General features: G+C 36.2%; 1 protein-coding gene across 1 annotated transcript in view; it reads right to left on the bottom strand.

Moving 5' to 3' along the window:
- Positions 1-406: 406 nt before the first annotated feature.
- Positions 407-23692, bottom strand: part of LOC149543133 (uncharacterized) — a 327129-nt gene continuing 303843 nt past the window's right edge. Inside the window, exons 21-27 of the mRNA XM_089798038.1 lie at positions 11856-12025; positions 10244-10296; positions 10006-10082; positions 1987-2061; positions 1477-1593; positions 1180-1214; positions 407-1069 (exon numbers count right to left, since the gene is read on the bottom strand). Of these exons, the coding sequence (XP_089654164.1) occupies positions 919-1069; positions 1180-1214; positions 1477-1593; positions 1987-2061; positions 10006-10082; positions 10244-10296; positions 11856-12025 (678 nt within the window). The 3' untranslated portion in view covers positions 407-918. The remainder of the gene's footprint in view (positions 1070-1179; positions 1215-1476; positions 1594-1986; positions 2062-10005; positions 10083-10243; positions 10297-11855; positions 12026-23692) is intronic.

Below are 23692 nucleotides of genomic sequence, written 5' to 3'. Positions count from 1 at the left end.
TCAAATCTGAAGGAGACACAAGACGAATACTCATTCAGTATTTTGGATGCAATGGAATCTATTGTACCATCAAATATAAAGTTGCTAAAAATCTAGCTTTTTATTAGAATTGGTCAGTGAATATTCTAAGGTGAATTTATTTTGTAAACAAACTGAATGCAGTCACCAACAAACAGAAAAGAAGGTAAAATGAATGTTGCTATTGGTATTCACGATTAGAAAATTTGGATTACATGTGTCCAGATAACGACCTCAGCTACCTGCTATGCATTTTCTTAGGAATCACTTTTCATGTTTTCTTTGGACACTATTTAAAAAATGCTAGAGAGAGAACCTCCTACCCTAGAAGACAACTGAGGTGTAAATATTTTATAAGGATAGCTCCTTATTAGCTTTGTAACTCGTGTTGTGCATATAAGATATATTATTATGAAGCCACAACCATCTCATTTACATTCCAGTTTTCATATCTTAAATTAATTTTGCCATAGACCATCATCCATGTACAATGTTAAGAATAGCTCCTTACTAGCTCGGTCACTTCTATGATGCACAGAAGATTGACTCTCATGCAGCCGCAACCACCTTAATTCCATAAGGTGATTGAAAGATACAAGCAAATAAACTTCAATGGAATAGTTGGATACCCCAATCCCAAATCAAATGAGTTAAGGAAAGCTATTCTAAAGTTCTCAAGGAATTGAATAGAATCTATTGAGAAACATGAGATCAATCTAAAAAAATACCATTGAGGAAAGAAAAGAAAACCATGAAGATGTGTTTATGAAAATATTTGTTCAATTCTTGACAGAAGATACAGCTGAATGATATAAGGGATGACCGATTAGATCAATCCCAAGTTTTCACATCTTAGATCAACTTTGCCATACACTGTTATCTAATGACAATGTTGGGAATTCAGACATTCAATATGTTGAGCTTGGATGAGGGAACTGCAGCAGCTATGGCAACTTCTTCAACTGTTGCAGGTGAATGTAGTGAGAACCATTGACTGTTACCCCACTCTGACCTCCCAGCAGCAATAGCTTGGCGAACAGCAAAGAGAGCACTGCAACCATTATTTATATTTTTTCAATGATACAAATTTGAGATGTAGTAACCAAAAGCATCTCACCCCTATAGTACACATGCCGAATTGAACTATTGCATTAAACTCACCTACATGCCATACCATATGGTGGTTCACCAGAAAACTGCAAAAAAAGATGATGCGTTAAAAGATTAAAAAAATCTTAAACTTACCAAACTGAAATGAATTAGGTTTCAAAATAGATTGATAACAGACTACTCTAAAATTAAAAATGGGAAAAACATTGGAGAAGGGTCCATAATACATACAAAGCATATTTTGACAAATGCAGAATTTTCCAAATGTAATAATTAAATTGTGCAAACTCAAATGATCTATTCTTTGTTTGTAACCATTGAAAGAGAACTAATACTCATAATTTGAACCTTGGAACGCAAAAATCCATATGGATTAGAGCTGTTGGAAAGAAGAGCCACATTGAAGATAACAGGTATATCCTTGGATGTAGGAGGCTTGTAATCCCATGTTCCATCCGTTGTTAACTTTGTCAAGTAAATCCAATCAAGGAACACGTTAGAGAAACTTTAAAGCAGTGCAATGAGCAATATTACATTATATCTCTGATTTACAACTTCAAAGAATGTCCATAACACCTTTGGTCACAAAGTATTGAAATTATTTTTTCCATACTAGACATACTTGCTGTTATATGAAGAATCCAAAAACTATATTGAAGTTAGACAGAGGTTAAAGGATTGACATTTGACATCATATTGTATGCACCAATTTTCCTTGGGATTGCACTTAACAGAAAGCCCTTTGAATGCTTAATTAAAAGATTTGGCATTGTGCAGTCAGCAAGAAAGTAGTGTAATAACATTCAAAGATGAATATTACTTGTTACAAAATCTTGTTTGGATTTGTGAAACAATTACCTTCCCCGTTTGTTTGCTGAAGATTTTTTGTTCCAAAAGATGGTAACCCAAACCTTGAACAAACGCACCTTGAACCTAAAATGGCAACAAAATTTATTGTGAACAAATATATTTTATATTATAGCACAAAATAGTGGTTAACCAGGTTGTAAACAAATGTTATAAAATGTCCAATTGCATATGCAATAAAATTAGAATTACAAATAAATTGAAGGCATGTTAATACAACATTACTAGGAATTTGTAACTATGAACTTTGAATGGGAACATAGTATGTGATGCTTTATTAGTATTCGACTACATATTTTGGTTCAATTTTATCTATTCTTATTTTATCGGATTGAATAGATGACCCCTCCAGAATGCCAAATACTACAATTCTATGAGCATTTCCTGAATATAGTAAGTGCTAAACAGACCATTTCTAATTTATACTACTGAGATGAATTGTTAAGAAAGCTTTTCATAAAATATGATTCAATAAAAATTAAAAACTATAGAACTGAATCCTTATAAAACATCATATCATTTAATACAATGCAAAACAACACCTAAATTTATATGGAAATATATTCAAGAGCATATTCATATGATGTTTATGCACATTTCAAATTAAGGTTAGCAGGGTATTAAAAGGACCCAGAATCTTGTACAAAGAGGACAGAGCATAAAACTCAACAAAACATCAAAAAACAACCAGGAGGAGCTACAATGAGACTTCAAAAGAAAAAGCACTACAAAACCTTATAAATGACCAACCCGAAATTAGAGTGTTTTAAAGAATTGTTCTGATGATTTTTGATTTACCTCAATATGAAGATCCTGCTCCCATTAACTCATTTTCTTGTAATGAGAGAAATTCTAAAACACCAATAACTCTCTCATGGAACTCTAGGCATTACAAAATCTTACAAATGACCAATCTGAAATTAGGGTGATTTAAAGAATTGTTCCAAGATATTTATTTACCTCAGTATGGGGATCCTTCTCCCATGGGTGTAACTCCTTTTCTTGTAACAAGAGAAAGCCTAAAACACCAATAATTCCTTCATGCATTGCCCCAAGTATAGAAGAGGTAGTACTTTCAATAAAAGATTCCCCCCTATAAACTACCATTTGTTCCTCAATGAAATAAGAACTAGACTTGTCAATACAAGTAGCCATTTGTTACTTTTTCCTCCAATCAAAATGGTAATTAGTACTCAAACAAGTAGCACTAGTGTGTTCCAATTTACCACAAGAATTGTAAATAGTAGGAAAGCCTTCAAATTCAACTTGCTGCACCTAATTACCAAAGTTGGAAGAGAAGGTATCATATCCCTGTTGAAAACCATAAAGATGATAGTCTCTTCTAAGAAATCGTATTTAATGATGCATAATAATAAACTTATATAAATGATATTTTTAATATCTAAATTCTAATATAATAATGCTCAAAAACATTATCAAAGATTAATATTATTTTATTTCTTACTCATATGTTCAAGTAACAATGAAATCTATGATCAAATTTTATATCGAATATGAATTTTTTGGGCAATCAAACCCATATTAAGACACTGAATATTATAGATCAATGTGGTGATCACATTGTTGGCTAAAATTTTTGTATGTCACTAACTACGACATACAAAATTGTGACTTTAGGCAACATTTCATGAGATTACTCTCTCCTCAAAGCAATAGGTGAGGCTCCCTTCTTACAGTAGGTGGCTTCAATAGGAACTTAACTGAAATTACAAAAAGGATGATTCTCTTAATCAATTCCTCTTTTTCAAGAATGATTTGTATGCAACTCTAACTTTCTAACTTAACAAAAAGTGTCTTATTACTACGATAATAACGGTGACCCTGGAATTGATGTAAGAACAACACCAAGGGCAAGAGTTTACTTTTTATATTTTGCGAAACAAAAACAAGAAGCCAAAGTCTCATGCATTCGTCTCAAATGAAGATTCAAGCAAAATAATCAGTTAGGCACAAAGTCTCTTACTAGGTACCCTCAAATTCAATAATAAAACTTACAATTGAAGCCCAAAGTCTTCAACTCTAAGTGATTACAACCACTACAGTACAAAGTCTTCAAAAGTCCAAATTGGCTTTGAATGCAATATGCAGCTCAATGTCTGCAAGATTAAATTCAAATCCCTCTTGATCAAAGCTCCAAAATTCACAATCAATATCCAAAAAAAATGTCGTCACATAACACCTTGAATCAACACAATTTGAAAACAAGTTGTGCCTCTTTTATTGATAGCAATTTAGAGTTACATTCAAGCACAAAGTTTTAGAGTGCACATATAAACTGGCAGAATTTTCTTGCCTTGCCAAAAGATGATTATTTACAATGAGCTCTCTCCTTTATATAGGAAAATAGGAGAAAGGTGGAGAAAAAAGTGGAACTTCAACCACCTTGACTTATCTCTAACTAACTACTTTGACTTTATCCAAAGTTGCACACTTAATGTAGTTGCAACTTGATTACATGTTACAAATTTGCACGTCATACTATCACATGCAATTACATCATGTTTTTCCAATTACAAATAATACTTTTAAGTGTCTTTTAGACACAAATTCTATTACATCAAGCTTTATTGGTCTTCATGTTACTACAAGATGCCCCATATTCTACGATTGTTGTGCTCATGTTTGGTGGAAGTATCTTGAATTGGAAAATGAATATGCATCCTTGATTGTTCTGTTGAGTGTTCTTTGACCTTTTTTAGCTTGAAAACACTATGCTTGTGATCATTCTTTCACCTTCTCGTAGGCTCCATCATGTGATCACTCTTGCTTCGTGCTCCTCTTTATTCTTTGCATGTTTGGGGTTATGCTTGTTGGCGTTATTGAGTTTCCAGAAAAAGCCATTGCATGTTCCATCAAGCATAGATGGGTCTATTTCTCGCTTTTGATGTGCAAGAACATGGATTTGGGAAAAGTATGAATAGGGAAAGTGTTTAGGATGATTGCAGACAGCAAATGAGCAAATAGGTTAAGCTCATAATGGCTCAAAATGAGTAGAAAACCAAAAAACGGGTCTTTTGGAGTGGATTGCATATGCAGACAATGAGCTTTAAGATGTGGAAATGAGGACTGAAGTGTAACGAAATGGAAACATAGCATGTTTTTAATAGGTGTAAGTCATACTATGTATCCAGAAAGCATGTGGGAAATTCTTCTTCACCCATAGGGCAGCTATATGGAGGTTCATGGAATGCATATTAGTGGGATTTATACTTGCATTCACATGAGGGGAAAATGATGATCTTTCATTTCTTTTGAGAACGGGATTTCACACCCGACTGCATATGCAAGTAAATAAAACCTTGCACATGCAACTTGGAGAAAAAGACACAAGATAGAGGGATAGAAGGACCAATTTCATGCACACAAAAAGAGATGCAAATCTGAAAATGAAAATGACAAAGATGTGCACAAACAAGCAAAGAAAATACATACAAATGTCTTAAGGAAAATAACCAAGGAAATTTACCTCAACTCCACCAAGAATTAGAAAAACAAGTCTATCCAAAACTTGAGCAAATCTGAAATAAATCCAAGAGACTTAAGATTTAAGATTTGTCCAAAGCCAAAGACTTAAATAGATTTTGAAATCCAAACAACATAGTTCGAATTTGACCATGTGGAGATAATTAGAGAGATTAAATGCCCAAAACTTGGAACAAACTTTAACCAAACCAATGCCATATGCAAAGAATTTGGAAAATGACGTCCAAAGCATATCAAGTGATTTAAAAGACTTGAATGCAAGCTAGGAAGGATAGGAAATGCTTTCAAACTTACCTTGTCCAATCACTTGTTGCTTAATGGTGCAAATTGCTCAAAACTAGGGCTTTTTTAGCAAAAACGTGCCCTAGATGGGTTGAGAAATGAAGAAAACACTGAACAAATTTCATTTTTTAGTACCCCAATGTGTTCTTTGTGTGATTCTAAGCAAAAAAAACCCTTGGATCATAAAGAGAACGACCAAGAAATACTCAAGATATGAACATTTGAAAGCTGGAAAACCTGTTTTTGGAGAAAAATGCCCAAAAAAGTTAAGTTTTGAGAGCCAAAAATGTGTTTTTTGGCTAAAATTTGCCACTTTTGGGTGTTTGATAAAAATTATCATGTTATGAAGTAAAAACACACTTTTTGGTTGCATTTGCATGTGAAAAAATGTGCCCAAAAACCCTCCAAATGCAGAGTGCAAGTTAAAAATAGAATTTTTTTTATGCAAATGCATATGCAATGTGCTCCAAAATCACCATTTTTCCTTATAAGGTTTTAAAAGTCACTTAAACACACTTTTGGAAAGAAAATACACATTTTAAAACTCATGTGATTGCTTGGAAAATTGCCACCATGAGCTTTTAGTGAATAACTTAGTGTAAAATGCACTTTTGGAGACCATTTACATGTTTTTAGACATGCAATTCGGCAAAAAATTGCCACTTTGCCTTGGTGGGGTTTTAAGACTTGAAAACACATTTTAAAATGCTGGTAGTTGGGTCAAAAAATGTTACTCTGGTTTATGCTAAGTGCAATGGGTTTTTAAATATTACATACACATGCAATTGGGTCCAAAATCGGCACCTAGTAAATTTGCATATTAGTAAAACATGTATTTTAACTTAATATGTTCATTAAGTGGTAATTTCAAAAGATGTAAACGTTAGAAAAAACCCCATTTAAATGCATTAATATAATTAAAATAAACTTATACATGCAACAACATAAGAAAATGAGTTAGATTTTCCCACTTACATTAATTAAATAAGTTTAAAATATGTAAATACATATTAAAAACCCACTTAACACAAAGCCTTCTTCGATGACTAGTCGGTTTATAGTGAGTAGGAGCAACACCTCAAAATTCTTGGAGAATGCAAGGAGAAATTTCGAAGAGCAAGATTGATCCTCAATCCGAAAAAATGCAAGTTTATGGTTTCACACGATAGACTTTTTGGGCATATTGTTTGCAAAGAAGGATTGAAGACAGATCTTGATAAGATCAAAGTGATTTTGGAAATGGAAGCTCCGTCGAATGTAATAGGTGTCAAATCATTCCTGGGCCATGTAGGATACTATAGAAGGTTTATAAAAGGATTTTCCGAAGTGTCAATGTCATTGGAAAAATTAACTAGGAAAGGAGAGCGGTTTAGGTGGAAGGAAGAGCAGGAAGGTACCTTCCAAGAACTGAAGAAAAGATTAGTCAAGGCCCCTATTCTCATATATCCCGACTAGGACAAAGAATTCTGTGTCCATGTGGATGCATCCAATCATGCAATAGGTGCCACCTTGGCACAAACAGGGAAGGAAGGGCTTGATCATCCTATATATTTTGCAAGCAGCTTCTATCCAAGGTAGAGCATAACTATATTACCACGGAGAGGGAAGCATTAGGTATGGTATATGCAGTACAGAAATTTAGACATTACTTATTAGCTACAAACTTCACATTTTTTGATGACCACCAAGCACTAATGTACTTAGTGAACAAGCCAATGATCCAAGGGAGAGTAAGTAGATGGCTAATTCTACTACAAGAGTTTACATTCAAAATCATAGTCCGACCAGGAAAAACTCATGTAATTATTGATCAATTGTCAAGAATCAAGTCAAGAAAAGCCTCTGACAGTGGGGTGTGCGAGGATTTTCCAGATGCACACCTATCCCAGATTGTTGTGTTACCTCAATGGTATGAAAAAATTGGACAATACTTATCAATAACCACCTTCCCAAGAGAAATGCTTGCAGCTGAGAGGAGAAAAATTGCCTTAAAAAGTAGCTCATTCCAGCTAATTGAAGGGTTATTGTACAAAACGTGACCGGATGGAATACTGAGGTGTGTGGTGGAGGAAGAAATTTCAGGAGTTCTTAAAGAATCTCATGAAGGATTGGCGGGAGGTCACATGGGACTGGATACTACGGCAAGGAATGTACTCTTGGTGGGACTCTGGTGCCCGACATTGCATGCAGATGCAAGGGAATGGGTATTGAGCTACAACACTTGTCAGAGAGTAGGAAAATTGCTCAAAAGAGACTTCATGCCACTATTTTCGTCCCAACCACAAGAATTATTTGAATTGTGGGGACTAGACTTTTTGGGGCCCTTACCGATAAGCAAAAGCCATCAGTGTAAGTACATAGTGGTGGCAATAGAGTACCTGACAAAATGGGCTGAAGTGCGGGCCCTTCCGGACAACACTGCTCTTAGCATAGCTAGATTTTTGTATGAGCAAATAGTCACGAGATTTGGGATTCCACTCCAGTTGACAAGTGATAGAGTACATTTTGTAGATCACAACATCAGGATGATGACAAGTGAGTATAAAAAATTTCATTCTTTCTCGAGTCTTTACAATCCAAGGGCAAACGGCCAAGCAGAGGCCACAAACAAAGTAATAGTGGCAATCCTATATAAAACTTGTGGAGTAGAAGGGCAAGATTGGGAAGAAAGAATTATGGCGGTGGTCTGGGAATACAGAACTACTTATAAGGTCACTACTAGATACACTCCCTTTCATCTTATGAATGGAACATATAGTACCAAGTTTGAGGGTAGCAGTTCAAAACAGATTGGGCGACGAGGAAAGTCTTAAGGAGAGACAATATACTTCACTCAGACTAGACGAAAGGAGGACACTTGCTCAATGGAGTACGAAGGTGGCCCAACAAAAGTGAAAATTTTGGCATGACAAACATTTGAAGAAGATGAATTTTAAACAAGGCCAACTGCTACTTAGGTATAATGGAAAAAAATGAAATAAAGCTCGGAAAATTTAAAGTTCGCTAGCAAGGACCATTTAGAATATCAGAAATAAAAGAGAACGAGGTAATAAAGTTATCTACTCTAGATAATAAACCTATCAGAGACCTAGTAAATGGGTCTAAGTTAAAAGTATATGAAGAAAGAAATAAACAAGTAATCAGCTACTTTATAAGTACGGAAGGAGGAAATAAACAAAGAAGGAAAGAAAAATGTGAGAAGCAAGAAAACTCACCCTAATTCCTATAAAGAGGTTGCTCCACAACCTATTATACTTCACACCGGACTTCACATAGCGGCGCTCCCAAAGGAAGCAATAGTCGTATGTGCACACAAAGAGGGAAGAGTGGCCGTACAAGGACAGTTCCAAGGATCAAAGGTGATAGCCATACAGAAGGAGAAGATAGCTATACGGAAGGAGAAGGTAGCCATATGCCAGGAGGAGGCATCCATACGACAAGAGGAAGTAATTGAGGAGAAGCCAGCCATACGGCAGGAGGAGGCATCTATACGGAAGGAATAGGCATCTGTATGGGAGGAGGAAGACACATCCATACAAGAGGAGGAACAAGCATCCATACGAGTACGGGGCAGGGCAGCCATATGAAGGAGAACACTAGGAAATCAGCTCGCATGGATCTGGAAGAAAGGACAGTGTACAAAGGTAGCCAAGTTTCAAATTGCCATACGGAAGAAAGAGTGTAGTTGAAATAAAGTAACTATTGTGTTTAGTACTTGTTAAAGCTTAGTTGGGCTTGGTAGTTAGGAGGCGAGGAAATGGTTTCTTTATTAATACCAAAAACATCATGAGTACATTGACAATATTCCAAGTACTTATAGAAGGGTCGGTTGGTTGGGAAAATCAACCGACGCATTCCCTCGCCTCCTAACTACCCAACCCAACTAAGCTTTAACAAGTACTAAAGACAATAGTTACTTTATTTTGACTACAATGACAAATTCATGGAAAAGACGGTAAAGAAATACAAGATTTATTAGAATGCATTACACATTTGGAATAGTTTTTACTTTCTTACTTTTGTTCATGTTTTTGGAAATACGGTTTTTATGTTTTCACACTTTTTTTTCCCAGATGCACTTGGATTCACATCTTTGAATATATCATTAAGTAGGCCATGATGGGATCCAGAGTAAAAGATTCCACTTTCAACACCCTGAAATGTTGTTTTCTAGGAGAAGAATTCCATGGGAGGTGGAAGCATGGAGAGGAAACTAACAAGTACCTGTCCAATGTCCACAGCAGGATTTAAGCTCTTTCCACAATCCAGTAGAACATCTGCCCTCAAAATAAGTGTTTCTCCTATAAAAGAAACATGCAACATAAGTACTAAAAAACCATAGAAAGTAATAAGAAAATTTTCTCTCTACTCTAATTTGTAAAGATTCACAAAAAAAGCAGTGCCATGCATAAAATTTCTGGCAATATTCAACAATTTCCAGCCTAAAGAGAATATTACTAACCAGTTAGCACATCAACTTCTACTTCCGTGACACCAGCTCCAAATGAGACATACCTAGAAGAGCACCCTTTTTGTCAATTCCTATAACAAGTTAACATTTCCGTGCCAGGAATACTAATTGTATATTTACTCAACCATCATGTACATTTAATGTTTTGCAACTTGAGAAGTTTCATGTCATGCCATTGACTTTTTTGATATAAACTTCAAAATCAATATATTAATGAGTAAACTTTACAGTATAACTGTAACTACCTCTATCTATAAGGCTAGGAAAAATCAAAGGCGGTTGTCAGATAAGGAAGACAATACATCTAGTCAGCAGTAGGAAAAATCTTCACAATGTTCAATGTAATATTCAATCAAATGACAGAGGTTATGCAACAAACAGAATTCTAAAACAAGAATTAAATTTTTATAGTTTTATTGATGTAAAAAATACCAGTTTGATGGGCTTGCTGAAGACCCGTGCAGAATCATGAAACTGGATCTGCAATGGTCCTGAAAAAGCCCTATGCCCAACTTGGATACTTTTCTCAGACTTGCAAGCTTATCAAGGCAGATGTGTGACAGAAAAACACACTTTAAGAAACAAGAAAAAAAGGACAGTATTATTGCCCCCCATATTTTAGCTTTAGCACATTAAATCACAACTCTGGCCATTTTGAGTTTATATTTGTTTTCCCTGTCCTGTCAAACTATTTTCCTCCTCACTAACATGGTTTATTTAATATTATTCTCTTGGAAAGAGACAAACATTGTTGTACAAAGGAACACATAATGGATGTTTGATTTGTGCATGTGATTTGGTGGAAGGTGAGCTACTAGTCAAAGATTCATCTCATTCACATTATGTTCCTATACCTGAGTTTCCAATCGAGGACAATGTTTCCCCTCAATGAGAAGTCACATCACTACCATCTGATTCAAGAACACCACCCATGACCATATAGATATTTAGGATCTTTCGTCATAGAAGAAATAGATTATAGTTATTACAGCTTGTTAGTTTTTATTTATATTGAAAGTTGAAGTTGATATGCATATTTGTATTGAATTCGATCTCCATGATGATGTGTTTAAAGTCTTGTTTTATCTATATGTGAAGGAAATCAGTCATAGGTTCCTTAAATTTAGTAGTATGAGTGATTATGAAGAACATTTTACAAATTTATATGCTTTTTTATCTTGGACAAATTTCCTGAGATTTTCCCTACTTTTTTCCAAGTCAGATTTTTGAAACTTATTGGCTCTTCCAAATTATTGGTGTCAGAATTTTGAACTATGAATGTCACTTCTAGATTTTGGGAAAGGAAAAAGAACCAAACGAATTATCTTGATTTTAGCATTATTTTTCATTTAAGTCTAAGAAAAACATTAAGTTAGACAACATACAAAGAAACATCTTAGCCTGATAGGAAACTAGTACTGCCTTCAGATTATTGCAATGCATTATGGTGTAACTGATGTGACTTACATTTCTGATTTTGTATTTCTTCAATATTTATTAGGAAAAAACTCAATGAAATTTCAACTATTGCACAATGTGCACAGGAACACTAAATAATAAATATAGAAGATTGAATTCTTAAAAAAGAATAAATAATACATACTGAAAGGGTCCATTGGGGCCTGGTCCAGGATAAATTCGACCCCGAGCTTGAAGATCAATACCAATATCTAAAGCTTTTGCAATGAGCTCCTGCCATGTAGGCTTTCCACTTGTTGATGAAAGCATTTTACTAATACTTTCAAGGCGGGTTACAAGCTGCTGACATGAGTCCTGCAGAAGTATTCCCACTAACTGTCAAATATACGAGCTCTTTCATTATCTTAGATAGTATTGATATTTGAATGTTCGTTGCCACAGAAAATTCAGAATATGCTGGAACATTTCAAGTCTGAAATATTTACCACGACCTTACTTCCCACTGATTATTAGGCATATTATACATTCTCTATCAGAGACTAAAGCTAAAGCACCTAATTAGATTTATGCAATTTTAATCATTTTGTCAATTACCATATTAGATGAACATATGGTTATTCTGATGGCATGCAAATTATGTAGATTTTGGTAACAGCTGTAGAAATTTTTGAATGAATGTTTCAAATCACACTTTGATCCACCATCTGAATGAGAATAATACTTGTTTCTATAAGCCTTTTACAGTTTTATCATATTTATTTCATAGCATTACAATGATAAGAAGGAATATCACTGCAGTAAGTTACAAATGCTAGGGGCAACATAATTTGTACCAACAATTCATCCAACATAGAATAAATTCAGAGCAAGATCGCACATGGTTATATTGACGCTGTAATGGTATGGTCAATTTTCAAAAACTTAAGTGTCACTTTCTTTCTCTCTTTTGGGCAAGGGAAGGTTTGGTGTCAAGTATGGGAGATTTCATAAATGACAAATAGGTCCATAGCTTTCCTGCCACCAATAAGAAATCAGTATTGCTTAAACAATTAAAAAAGTGTATAATGCATATTTTGCAATAAAGTTTAATGTGCATTAACATTCTGATTTTGTGTGTATTTAGATAGGTAGAATGACTTGCATTCACTTTTTAAGTTTTTTTCCAATTGCATTCACAAGTCAATAGTTTTAGCTGGCACTTTTCATGCCTATGCCCTTGTGAAGATCCAATTCAACTATCAGTGTGACGATCTTCTTGAAAAAGAAATATGAAGCCATAAGAATATGTGGATTTGCAGAATAGAACATTTTCAGTGAAATTCTTGTGATGAGTGATATCCATTACCTATAAGACACGATTTATTTAACCAGTTCATAGGAGCCACTAATATTTGATAAATAGGGGTCAAAGTTAGCTATAATCAAGTATGATTAAAGAAATATGCTGTTATGCATTAAAGAAGGCTCTTACAACAATAATGGCCCACAGGAGTTTTGACTAATTTCCTTCAACCTAACTAATGCTAGCTTGTGCATCCATTATAGTTGTCAAAAAGATGAAAACAGTCCATGTTTTAAGAAAATTCATCTCTCAAATGAGATTAATTCTCATCAATAAATATCATCCCATTTTACCAGTTGCATTTGTGAAGCTAGCTATTTTAATTTGATAGGAGATGAATTCAAAAGGTGTCAAAGTCATGTAATAGATACTATGGCAAGGAACTAACTTGTGGAAATGTTTACAATCAATCACAAGTAAGTAATTTGTGATATTATTTGAAGCTTTCAAAGGAATTTTTAATATTTTTGTCAAAATTAAAATTTAAGAATTTTAATTAAAATGCTTCTTGTTTTTTATTTATTTATATGTATAATAAGATTTCATATTTTTTTCTTTACCATTTTTTTTCTTATAACAAGCTAGTCAAAATGGCTAATACTTTAAATAACCCCAAAGACAAGTAGACAGTTCAAATCAAAGTAACGAGACTCGGATCCGGCTTGGACTCAACAAGGGTAACTTGACTCGTGGCCTGGCTCGGACTCACCTATGCCTCAGTAGTGACTCGGCAAAATCGTAAAACCCTTGAAATTTAGAGATTGTTTTAGATTTAAATTAATTCCATGCACCCATTCTTGAATAAAGATTAAAGACACAATAACATCATAAAATAGAAGGTAATTTGATCACATACGTAACATACATCGATTACATAACCACAAAGGCAAAAAAATTAAAAATCAGCCGAGTCAGATGAGTCAGCTGAGTCACCTAGGTGAGTCAGCTGAGTTGATCCGCCAAGCCAGGGTCACGAGTCATTTTGACCCGGCTGAGGTAACTTGACTCGCTGACTCGGACGACTCACGGTGAGTCTCATTACTATGGTTCAAATACTATCAACCATTACCTATATAGAAATATTTTGTGGTGGTCAAGGAGCCGGTGCTTGTTTTAGGACTATAGTCATTGTAGAATCAAGTTTAAGAGATTGTACAATAAAGTTTCATGTTCTTCTCAATGTCACATCTCTGGTTAAGGATCCTTATCAAGAAATATGGAGTTTTTTGAAGCCTTTCTTCCTAGAAAAGTTGGTTTAGACCAAAGTAACAAGAATCGGAATCGGATCGAAATCGGCAAGGCCGAATCAAATCGTGAATTGGCCATGAATCGGAATCGAATCGGCCATGAATCGGAAAATTTAAAAAACCCTCGAAATTTAGTGAGTAACTTATTTCATAAACCCTTTATCGCTGATTCGATTCACCGATTCACAAAAAATTGTTTGGCTTCAATCGAATCGCCGAATCGCGTGAATCGCATGAATCGCCGTGATTCTTGGAACTATGGTTTAGACAACCATCCTTCCAATTGTCCCCATATTGACCATATATATAGTGGTAAGCAGCACATTCAAAGATAATGTGCCACCCATTTTCAACTACTTGTTTTCAGCAAAAAGCACACATTCTTTCATCCCAAAATTCTTTGAGAACTACCCATCTACCTATCTCACACATTGGATGATGAGACCCAACTCTTGGTTACACCACTAATAAGTCAAGCCTTACCATTAATTGCCACTTGCAAGTAATCTTTCCAAGTATAATTGAGCTCTTTCACATAATGGGCTTTTTTTGACCCATTCGTTTGTCTACACGGAAACACAAAATTTTTCAAATGCAAGTTTCCTATCTCTTCATTAGTGTCGGAACATGTAATGTACCAAGCCTCTAACTGGTTTGTACAACACTCCTGACTTTAGCCCTTCGTGCACTAAGGCCTCTCTAGTCTATACCACCCTCAAATACATCACTCCTTGACCGCACAATCCCTTCAACTAGCAGCCAATTATCGAGAACACTCCACAATTTGGCAATGATGGTCGTACGGTATAACCTAGTCACGGATGACTTTGTCTGTAGGTTGTACAATGCCCTTGTTTACCCATACGACACAAGCCATATGACTGCCTATCTACCTTATGATTTGGTGCAACCATACATCACCATGGGCCCACACTTCAAACACTTGTTGGTGACTTGACATAATGGGGGTAGATAACCATATGGCTATATTCTTCGAGTTCACATGCGTGCAGACTCTTTTGTACAGAACACACTATTGTAAGGAAAACAACAACAATTGTATTGCTATGATGGCAATGACCAATTATTTCCTTCAATATATGTGACAGATCAAATATATGCAGATTGGCATATGCAAAAGGAAATTCAATTAATAATGATAGCACTTCAGCTCCCACCAAAATTACGAATACCAAGTTAGAAGGGTCGTTCACCTCCAAAATGGCAAACAACTGAACTTGAACATGAATTCGCACATATAATGAAAAATGTCAAACTCACATACCTACAACAAAGACTAATCCATCCATATTTATGGCTCTAGAACTTGCCAAAGGATTACAAATGTGCTGACACAACGAAACCGATGCCAAGAATAAAAAGGGCCCAAGAGATAGGAATATTGATTTTTGAGGCCATATACACATAATTATTAAATTAAATTATTTAATAATAATGGGGACATTACCACCATCCTAACCCAAGAATTGCTTCCCCTCAAGCAATTGCAGACTAGGATGCTCTAGAATCTATTCGCCTTCCCAAGTGGCATCGTCGATAGGTAGGTCCTATCACACTAGGAATTCCTCAATGGTGCACAACATAAGTTGCTTCTCTCTAACATCAATGATCTCAACCAGCTCCGAAATTAGTTTCCCCTCTTCATCATTGGGTGGTAGTTCCATTATCATCGTGACACATTGTCTGCTGCCTTCCTGAGGCACAATAGTGAATATGACGCCCCTTAGTAGGTTCCAATTCGTAGGGAACTTCACCCACCCTACAAACCACTCTATAGGGTCCATAGAAGCGTGCTTCTACTTCTCCACACTACATTTCTTTAGGGAGGATTTTTTGAATGGTTGAAGTCAGAGGTATACTAGATCGCCAACCTCAAAACTCTTCTCAACCCTATGTTGGTCAGCATACATCTTCTATTAGTTCTAAGCCCTCCACAAGTTGTCCTTGAGAGATCTCAGGATATCCAAAGTTTTCCATTAACCAATCCTTAGCCCTCAGTGCGCGATTATCAACCAATGCCAGATCCACAAATGACGAAGGCTCATAGCTATAGAGACTTTGAAAGGTGTCATACCTACTGACATCTGAGAGGTAGTATCATAATTAGTGCTCCACAGGGACATGTTGCTGACCTTTCTTGGATTTGATCCCGTCCTGGGGATGAGACAAAGACATGGGGATGGATTTTTCCATCCCTGATGCTGTCCCCTATTTGCCTTCATCAAAAATAGTATCAAAAACAACGTTCACGCCCAGCTAGTAACGATGAAACAGATGGCTTTCCTCAGTATGAAAATGCCATCCCTCGCTTGTCCTCGAGACAAAATACCATCCTTGATTTCCTAGCAGAAATAGGATGGCATCAAAACACATAAAATAACTTTTTATTTATATTTTTTCTTTGGCACCGGGCCCCACATTGTTTCTAAATGTTTCTAAAATATGTGAAACCCAATTGTGACCTTCAAAACACTTTCAACTTTTCATTTGCAGTTTTGACAAATTTGCAAAGAGGAAGAGGAAAGCATAGAGCAGCTATAACCGTGAGCTAATATTGCATTTTGAAGTTGCAAAGGGAGGTTTTGCATTCATTCCTTCTTCATTCCAGGTATGTATTTCATTTTTTAGCTTTTTACAAACTATGTAGCTATTTATTGTCATTTTCCAACTTTTTCATCTCAAAAAGAGGGCATTTTGAAGGAAACATTGAGATTTTTTTATTTGTAATGACTTGCAGCACTACATCACATTGCAAATCTAAAAATATGTGCAGCAGTAGTGATAGTGAGTATGAGGGAAGTAGTGCTAATAATAGATCACAAAGAAAAACTATAAGGTCTATGGCAGCCATAGGGGCTTTAGTTAGTGTGGGTGATCATGCAACAACAACAACCTCATATCCAAATTCATTTGAGTGCCCTTCACAAGCCTCAAAAAATATGCCAAAGGCCTGTTTGACCCAAGAAACCTCTACTACATTTAGTCACAAAAGTGGACAAGGATAAGAAGAAAAATATAGGGGTTAGTAAGGAATGGGAGTGCAATATATGTCACAAACACTATTTTGGGTGCTACACTAGAGTGTATTGCCACCTTTTATGGATAGGTGGACAAGGGGTGAAAGGATGTAAATTGATCATAGAAGAGGAAAACAATGAGGCCACTAGATTGCACATGGAGAGGGATGACCTGAAGATGGGTAGTCCAAGAGAGAATTTGCAAGCCACAACGCCTATGAGTAGCACAATCCCCACGGGCACAAACACAACCAGCACTACTAAAGGAAAGGGAAAGAAGTAAAAGAGAGACTATTGTTTCTGATTTGTTTAATGTGGCTGCAAAAGAGAAGGCTGAAGAATCTATTGGTAGGTTCCTTGTTGCTCATGGCATACCATACCATGTTACACGTTCCTCATTTTATAAACAAATGTGCAAAGATATATATATGCTACTGGTTCATAATTTGTACCACCTGGTGAGAAAAAACTATGCACCACTATCCTTGATAGAGTATTCAAAAGTAAGTATTTTAGTGGAGGAAATGAAACAAACATGGATGACTAATGGATGCTCTATCATCATGGATGGGTGGACTGATATCAAACATTAGCCACTCGTCAATCTTATCGTCACTAGGACAATAGACTCTTATTTTCTTCGAGCTATTGATTATTCAAGGAAAAAGAAGGATGCATCCTTTCAATTTCAGATTATAAAGGATGCTATAGAAGAGATTGGATCTAAAAATATTGTGAAAGTAGTCACTGATTCAGCCTAGTTGTGTAAGTCAGCCAGTTTGATGGTGGAGAATACTTATAGACATATTTTTTAGACTCCATGTTGTGTACATGCATTGAATAATACCTTGAAGGACATTGGTAAAATTGATTGGATTAAGGCATTCATATGTGAGACTCAAGATGTGCACATGTTTATTTGCAATAATCACACATCTCTTGCATTATTCAGAACATTTACAAAGAAAGAAATTGTCAAGCCCACTGAGACTAGATATGCTAGCTACTTTAATTTGTTGGAGAGGTTGCTTGAGGGCCAAGAGGCCTTACAATCCATTGTGGTCATCGTGGAATAGAATAGGTGGCACGAATCAAGAACCCCGCATGGAAGAAGTGTGAAACAAAAAATCTTGGTGGACCTGTTGAGGCCATGAACTTGCACTCTATTAAACTCACAGAAATGAACTAGAAATTTCAGTCAATATTGAATCACTCATAGGTGGTGGTGGACTTTTCCTTATAATAATCACCTAAACTTTGAATACTAAAAAAAAACTAAACTTGAGTGGAAAAGGCAAAGAGATGCAGAAAGAAAGCTTTTAAAAAATTTGAACTTAAGCTAATAGGTGATACACCAAAACTTTCGAATATTGAACATACAACTAATAATAACTAGTAAAATCTCCCTTGTAGACAGGTAAGATCCCCCTTATATAGGTTTGCATAAATATTTCACAGTAAGGTCCTAATAATGAGAGTTGAGGAACAAAAAGACATTCACATAACTATCTCAAAGTAGAAGACACGAAATATAACTTGCAAACAAAGTACACCCTACAATTGGGTGAGAAAGAAGGAATCCAAAGATTGACTTCCCACTTCATCAATCAAATATTCACACAAAGGGACAAAAAGAAAGAAGCCTGACTTTCAAAAGGATTCTCCACAAATGATCTAGTCAATCTATATTCAAAATGTAAAAGTCGAGTTACAGAATGATATCAAAAAATACAAGGACATAAAATGTCATAAGAATCCTTTTCTGCATAATCAGAACTGAGAAACTGAAAGAAGTCCCAAAAGACTAAGTACAAACCCTTTGGGGTTGAATCGATGAAAAAGCTTCCAGAAAAGGAATCATAACCACAAAAAAGATCACTAACTACCTCATAAACTCCACTAAGTCAATATGAAACCCATGACTCATGTCAAACTGCTCATAAAATGCTCCAACTGGCCATAAAGACCTCCAAACTACCTTGGTAAGGTCAAATTCGACCTTCAGTTGCCTCCTAGAAATACTCCTCATGACTCTAATTGATTTTGCCACTTGGTTGAAAATAATGACTCATTTACCTCTTAATTAGGACTTTATCAAACTAGAAGACTCCTTCCCTTTTATTGAATTTTTATGTGTCAATGAATATGAGTCATTTAATCTTTACTTCCAGTTTCAAAACACAATATTAACTTTGAATAAAAAATTAATATTTACTTAATTGATTTATAAACTATCAATATAAGTAAATATTAATTACAATAAAAAGATGCAACATTAACAACAAAACATATGTTATAATCCCTAAGCTTAATAGCCATTTGGTTAGCTAAGACATGTTTTATTAATAAAAACAAAGGCAAAAAAGAAGAAACACCACTAGGCCAGGAAAAGAAAACATGGCTGCATATACTCCAAGTATTATGAAGACAATCGTAAAACAAAAGCATCTTCGCATTTGTTACTCCAACTTTCTGGAAGCATTTGAGAAGAAACCTTTAGGGGTTTGTATTTCTTTTACATTCCCGCCATGACTGAATTTCTTGAAGATTTCAGCTGTAGTTGTCATGTGACTTTTGCGCAAATTTGGAGTTTCTACTCAGAGCTGACATTGAAGAAATTCCCTTATTCACCTCTCTTCCTCCACTTCTCTTGTTGTTTCTTAGATATCTAGAGCTTTGTGGCAACCATTGCTTGTTTCTTTGCTTAGTTTTACTGGCATTCTTTAGAACTTTTGGGATTTGATGCTGCCATGAGTGAGGGTTTTCTAAAAACAAAGGTAAAAACATCTCAGAATGTTACTTCCATGATATCTTGGCTTGCCGATTTTATCCTTTTGCTATGACATTTACCCATTTTGCATTGATTAATTCCGCCCAAAAATCTAGCAATTTACAAGAAGTTGATGATATTTGATGGAATCCATTGAAGATAATTATTAAAAAACTTCAAACTACTGCTTACCTTTCAAGATTTCATGGCAACCTTTCTGTTGTTACTTATAGGTACATTGCGGACTGAGCTTTTCTTGAATGAAGGTTTTGTGTTTCTTTGAGATAAGCTGTGACTCTCGGCTTGTTCATCTCTTCCTGCTTCCATTTGAAGGGGTCATGACCTCTCTTGCTCACTATTTGGGGTTTAACCTATCTTGCGGCTATAGTTACATGGGCTTCTTGAGCTCTCTATTTCTACAAAAAAAAAATTATTTCTTTGAAGGCATCTATGTAATGTTCATGACCTTTGTGTCGTGACTCGACTGTCCTCAAGCCGATAGGATTGTACGATATGCACATATAGTATGATTGCACAGTGTAGCTGAACTGTGGGCCATATGGAATTGGAGGGTGGAGGAAGGCGTACAGTTGCTTAGTGATAGTACGGTGACAGATAGGGTGGAGTGGATGAATGCCATATGGTGGATTAGGGTCAATGTCATATAGTGTGCAGAGTAGTCATATGGTGAGGAGGCTATGGTGGCTGTGCGATACGAGAACACTACAAAAGTGACAACCAAGAGGCCATATGGTGGTGCAACTTGATGTATGGTGGGGGTGGTGGAGAAGAAGTACGATATGAATGAATGGTTGTGCAATAGGAAGGCCGTATGGTCAAGATACCATGCAACAGGAGGGTTGTACGGTCAATTATATTATGCAATAGAGGAAGGCCGTATGGAACACAAGGATGCCGTACAGTGATGTGTTGTTCCCTTTCCGTACACTGATGTATAGTTTTGTTTGACTATTCTCCTAGAGTACGAAAAGATGAATAGTGTGCGGATGGAAGGAAAAACTCAATAATGCAATCTAAACTTAGAGATCCAAATTTATCAAATAGAATCAAATAATAATGCAAATTAGAACACAAGTAACCTTCAATTAGTATTTGCCAAAAGATGATGCTCCGATTTGCCAAATCCGAGCAAAGTGTTACAGGTACAAAATAGGGTGAGTGTTGAATCCCACTGAAACTAGATAAACCAAATAGGGAAGGTCTTTCACTTCCGAAATGGTGAACAACAGAGAACTCCAATAGGAATTCACAATATCGAGAAAATAATCCAAATTGCATACCTAATGACTAACTACAAGACGTGCTTAAATACCCATCAGGGAAAACTTTTCGAGGGTGTACAAAGATAGCCGAAGGTAGCACAAACTACAAAAACAAAACAAAAATGGGTCCAAGATATATTAACTCAATCAACACATTAACAGTAGTTTGATTAATGATTTATTTTATAACAGGAACATTACAGTCCTCCCGTCCCAAATTTTGCTTGTCCTCAAGCAAATACAATGCCACGTGCTGAAGAATGTGCTCACCCTCCCACGTCACGTCCTCCAATGGCAAGTGTTTCCAATGTACCAAATATTCCTTCATCGTGCAGTTTCGTTGGGTCTTGTTACGTACTTTGATGATCTCAGCTAATTCCAATATGAGCTTTCCTTCTTCATTGAGTGGCGGAAACTCTGTGGCTACCATGACATTCTGCCCCATGGCCTTCTTCAAGCATGAAACACGAAAGACGTTATGAATACGGCTCCCCTTTGGAAGTTCCAGCTCATAGGCGACTTCAACAATATGACGAACTACACAATAGGGGCCATAAAATCATGGGTTCATTTTTTCTTTTCTCTTTTCTTTCAATGAGGATTGTTGGTATGGTTGGAGCCTGAGATAGACCAAATCCCCTACTTCGAAGCTCCTCTCCATTCAGTGTCTGTTGATGTACATCTTCTGTCAATTTTGTGCCCGTTGTAAGTTTTCCTTCAAGTATCTAAGGATGTCCTATCCCTCCTTAAGCTGGTCCCTCGCCCTCAATGCGGGACTGTCACCTATAACTCTGTCAATGGAGGAAAGGGGTTCGTACCTGTATAGAGCTTTGAATGGTGCCATTCCAATGGACATGTGGTACGTTGTATTGTAACAATATTCCCCTAGGTGTGGCCATGTGATCCACGCCCATTGGTGTGCCGAAACATAGTTCCGAAGATAACCTTCAAGCCACTTGTTCACAATCCCTGTTTGTCCATCTGTTTGAGGGTGGTAACTAGTACTTGGTGACAATTTCGTCCCTACCAACCGTATAGTTCTGTCTAGAAGATGCTAATGAATAGTCCATCCCGATCACTGACAATGTTTCAGGGTAACTCGTGCAGATGAAAGACTTCTCTAAAATACAAATTGACAACTTGTGCGGACTGAAAATCTGAGGGGATGGCGAAGAAATGTGCGTACTTTGTCAATCTGTCAACCATCATGAAGATACAATCTTTTCCATTCACCTTGGGAAGTCCAGTTATGAAATCCATTGAGATACTTTCTCACTTATGTTCTGGAATTGGCAATGGTTGCAATAACCCCACAGGTGGAGTATGTTTAGATTTGTTATGCTGACAGACCGCACACTCTCTTATATACTGCAACATGTCTTCTTTAAGCCCTTTCCATGAAAACCTCTCCCTGAGATGTTTGTACGTTTTGAGGAAGCCCGTGTCCTTCCAAGGGTGAGTCATGTACCTCCTTCAAGCTCTACTTTAATTTGGATTCCAACACTAAAAATATCCAATTCTTATAGTAAATGATGTCATCCACCACTTTGTACCAATCATCCTAGGTGTTGCCATCCATTAGCTCATAGGAAAATGTGTTTTTGGAATATTCTACCAACAAATGTGCTTTCCAGCGGCTAAAATTTGGGTTAGTAAGGAGATGGTGTGTTTCCTAAACAAGGCATTTGCAACCACATTGTTCTTTCCTTTCACATATTCAATGTCAATGAAAAGCCTGAACCTTGCTTACCAATTTTTGTTGCCTCTTGTTCAAGTCTAGTTGCTCCAAAAAATATCTCAAACTATTGTGATCCGTATGAACAACAAACTTGGCACCCACCAGATACTGCCAGAGCTTGGTTCGTGCATGTACGATGGCCAACATCTCTTTGTTGTAGATGGAATATAAGCATTCTGTTTGCGTAAGCTTCCTGCTTTCATAGGTTATGGGGTGTCTATCTTGCATCAGCACCGCGCCAATGCCTTCTCTAGATGTGTCACACTCCATAATGAATAGTCGAGTGAAGTCAAATAAAGCAAGTACGGGACAAGTGCTCATTGCTTCTTTCATCTTATCAAAAGTAAGTTGTGCCTTTTCGTTCTACTTGAAGGACCCCTTTCTTGTCAAATCTATTAGTGGTGCGCTGAGCTAAGAGAACCCCTTTACAAACCTTCGATAATAGATGCATAGTCCAAAAAATCCTCGCAACTCCGTGAGTGATTTTGGAGGAGGCCAATCAAGGATAGCCTGAATCTTCTCCTAATGAACTTGAACGCCATATTTATTGACAACATGTCCCAGGTACAATATTTTTGTCATACCAAATTCACAATTGGATTG

Source organism: Cupressus sempervirens, chromosome 8 (assembly GCF_028749045.1).
Source record: "Cupressus sempervirens isolate cs-2001-9-10 chromosome 8, ASM2874904v1, whole genome shotgun sequence".
Taxonomy (NCBI): domain Eukaryota; kingdom Viridiplantae; phylum Streptophyta; class Pinopsida; order Cupressales; family Cupressaceae; genus Cupressus; species Cupressus sempervirens.
Note: the sequence above shows the minus strand (reverse complement) of the source record. Positions and strands in the feature narration are given on the sequence as shown.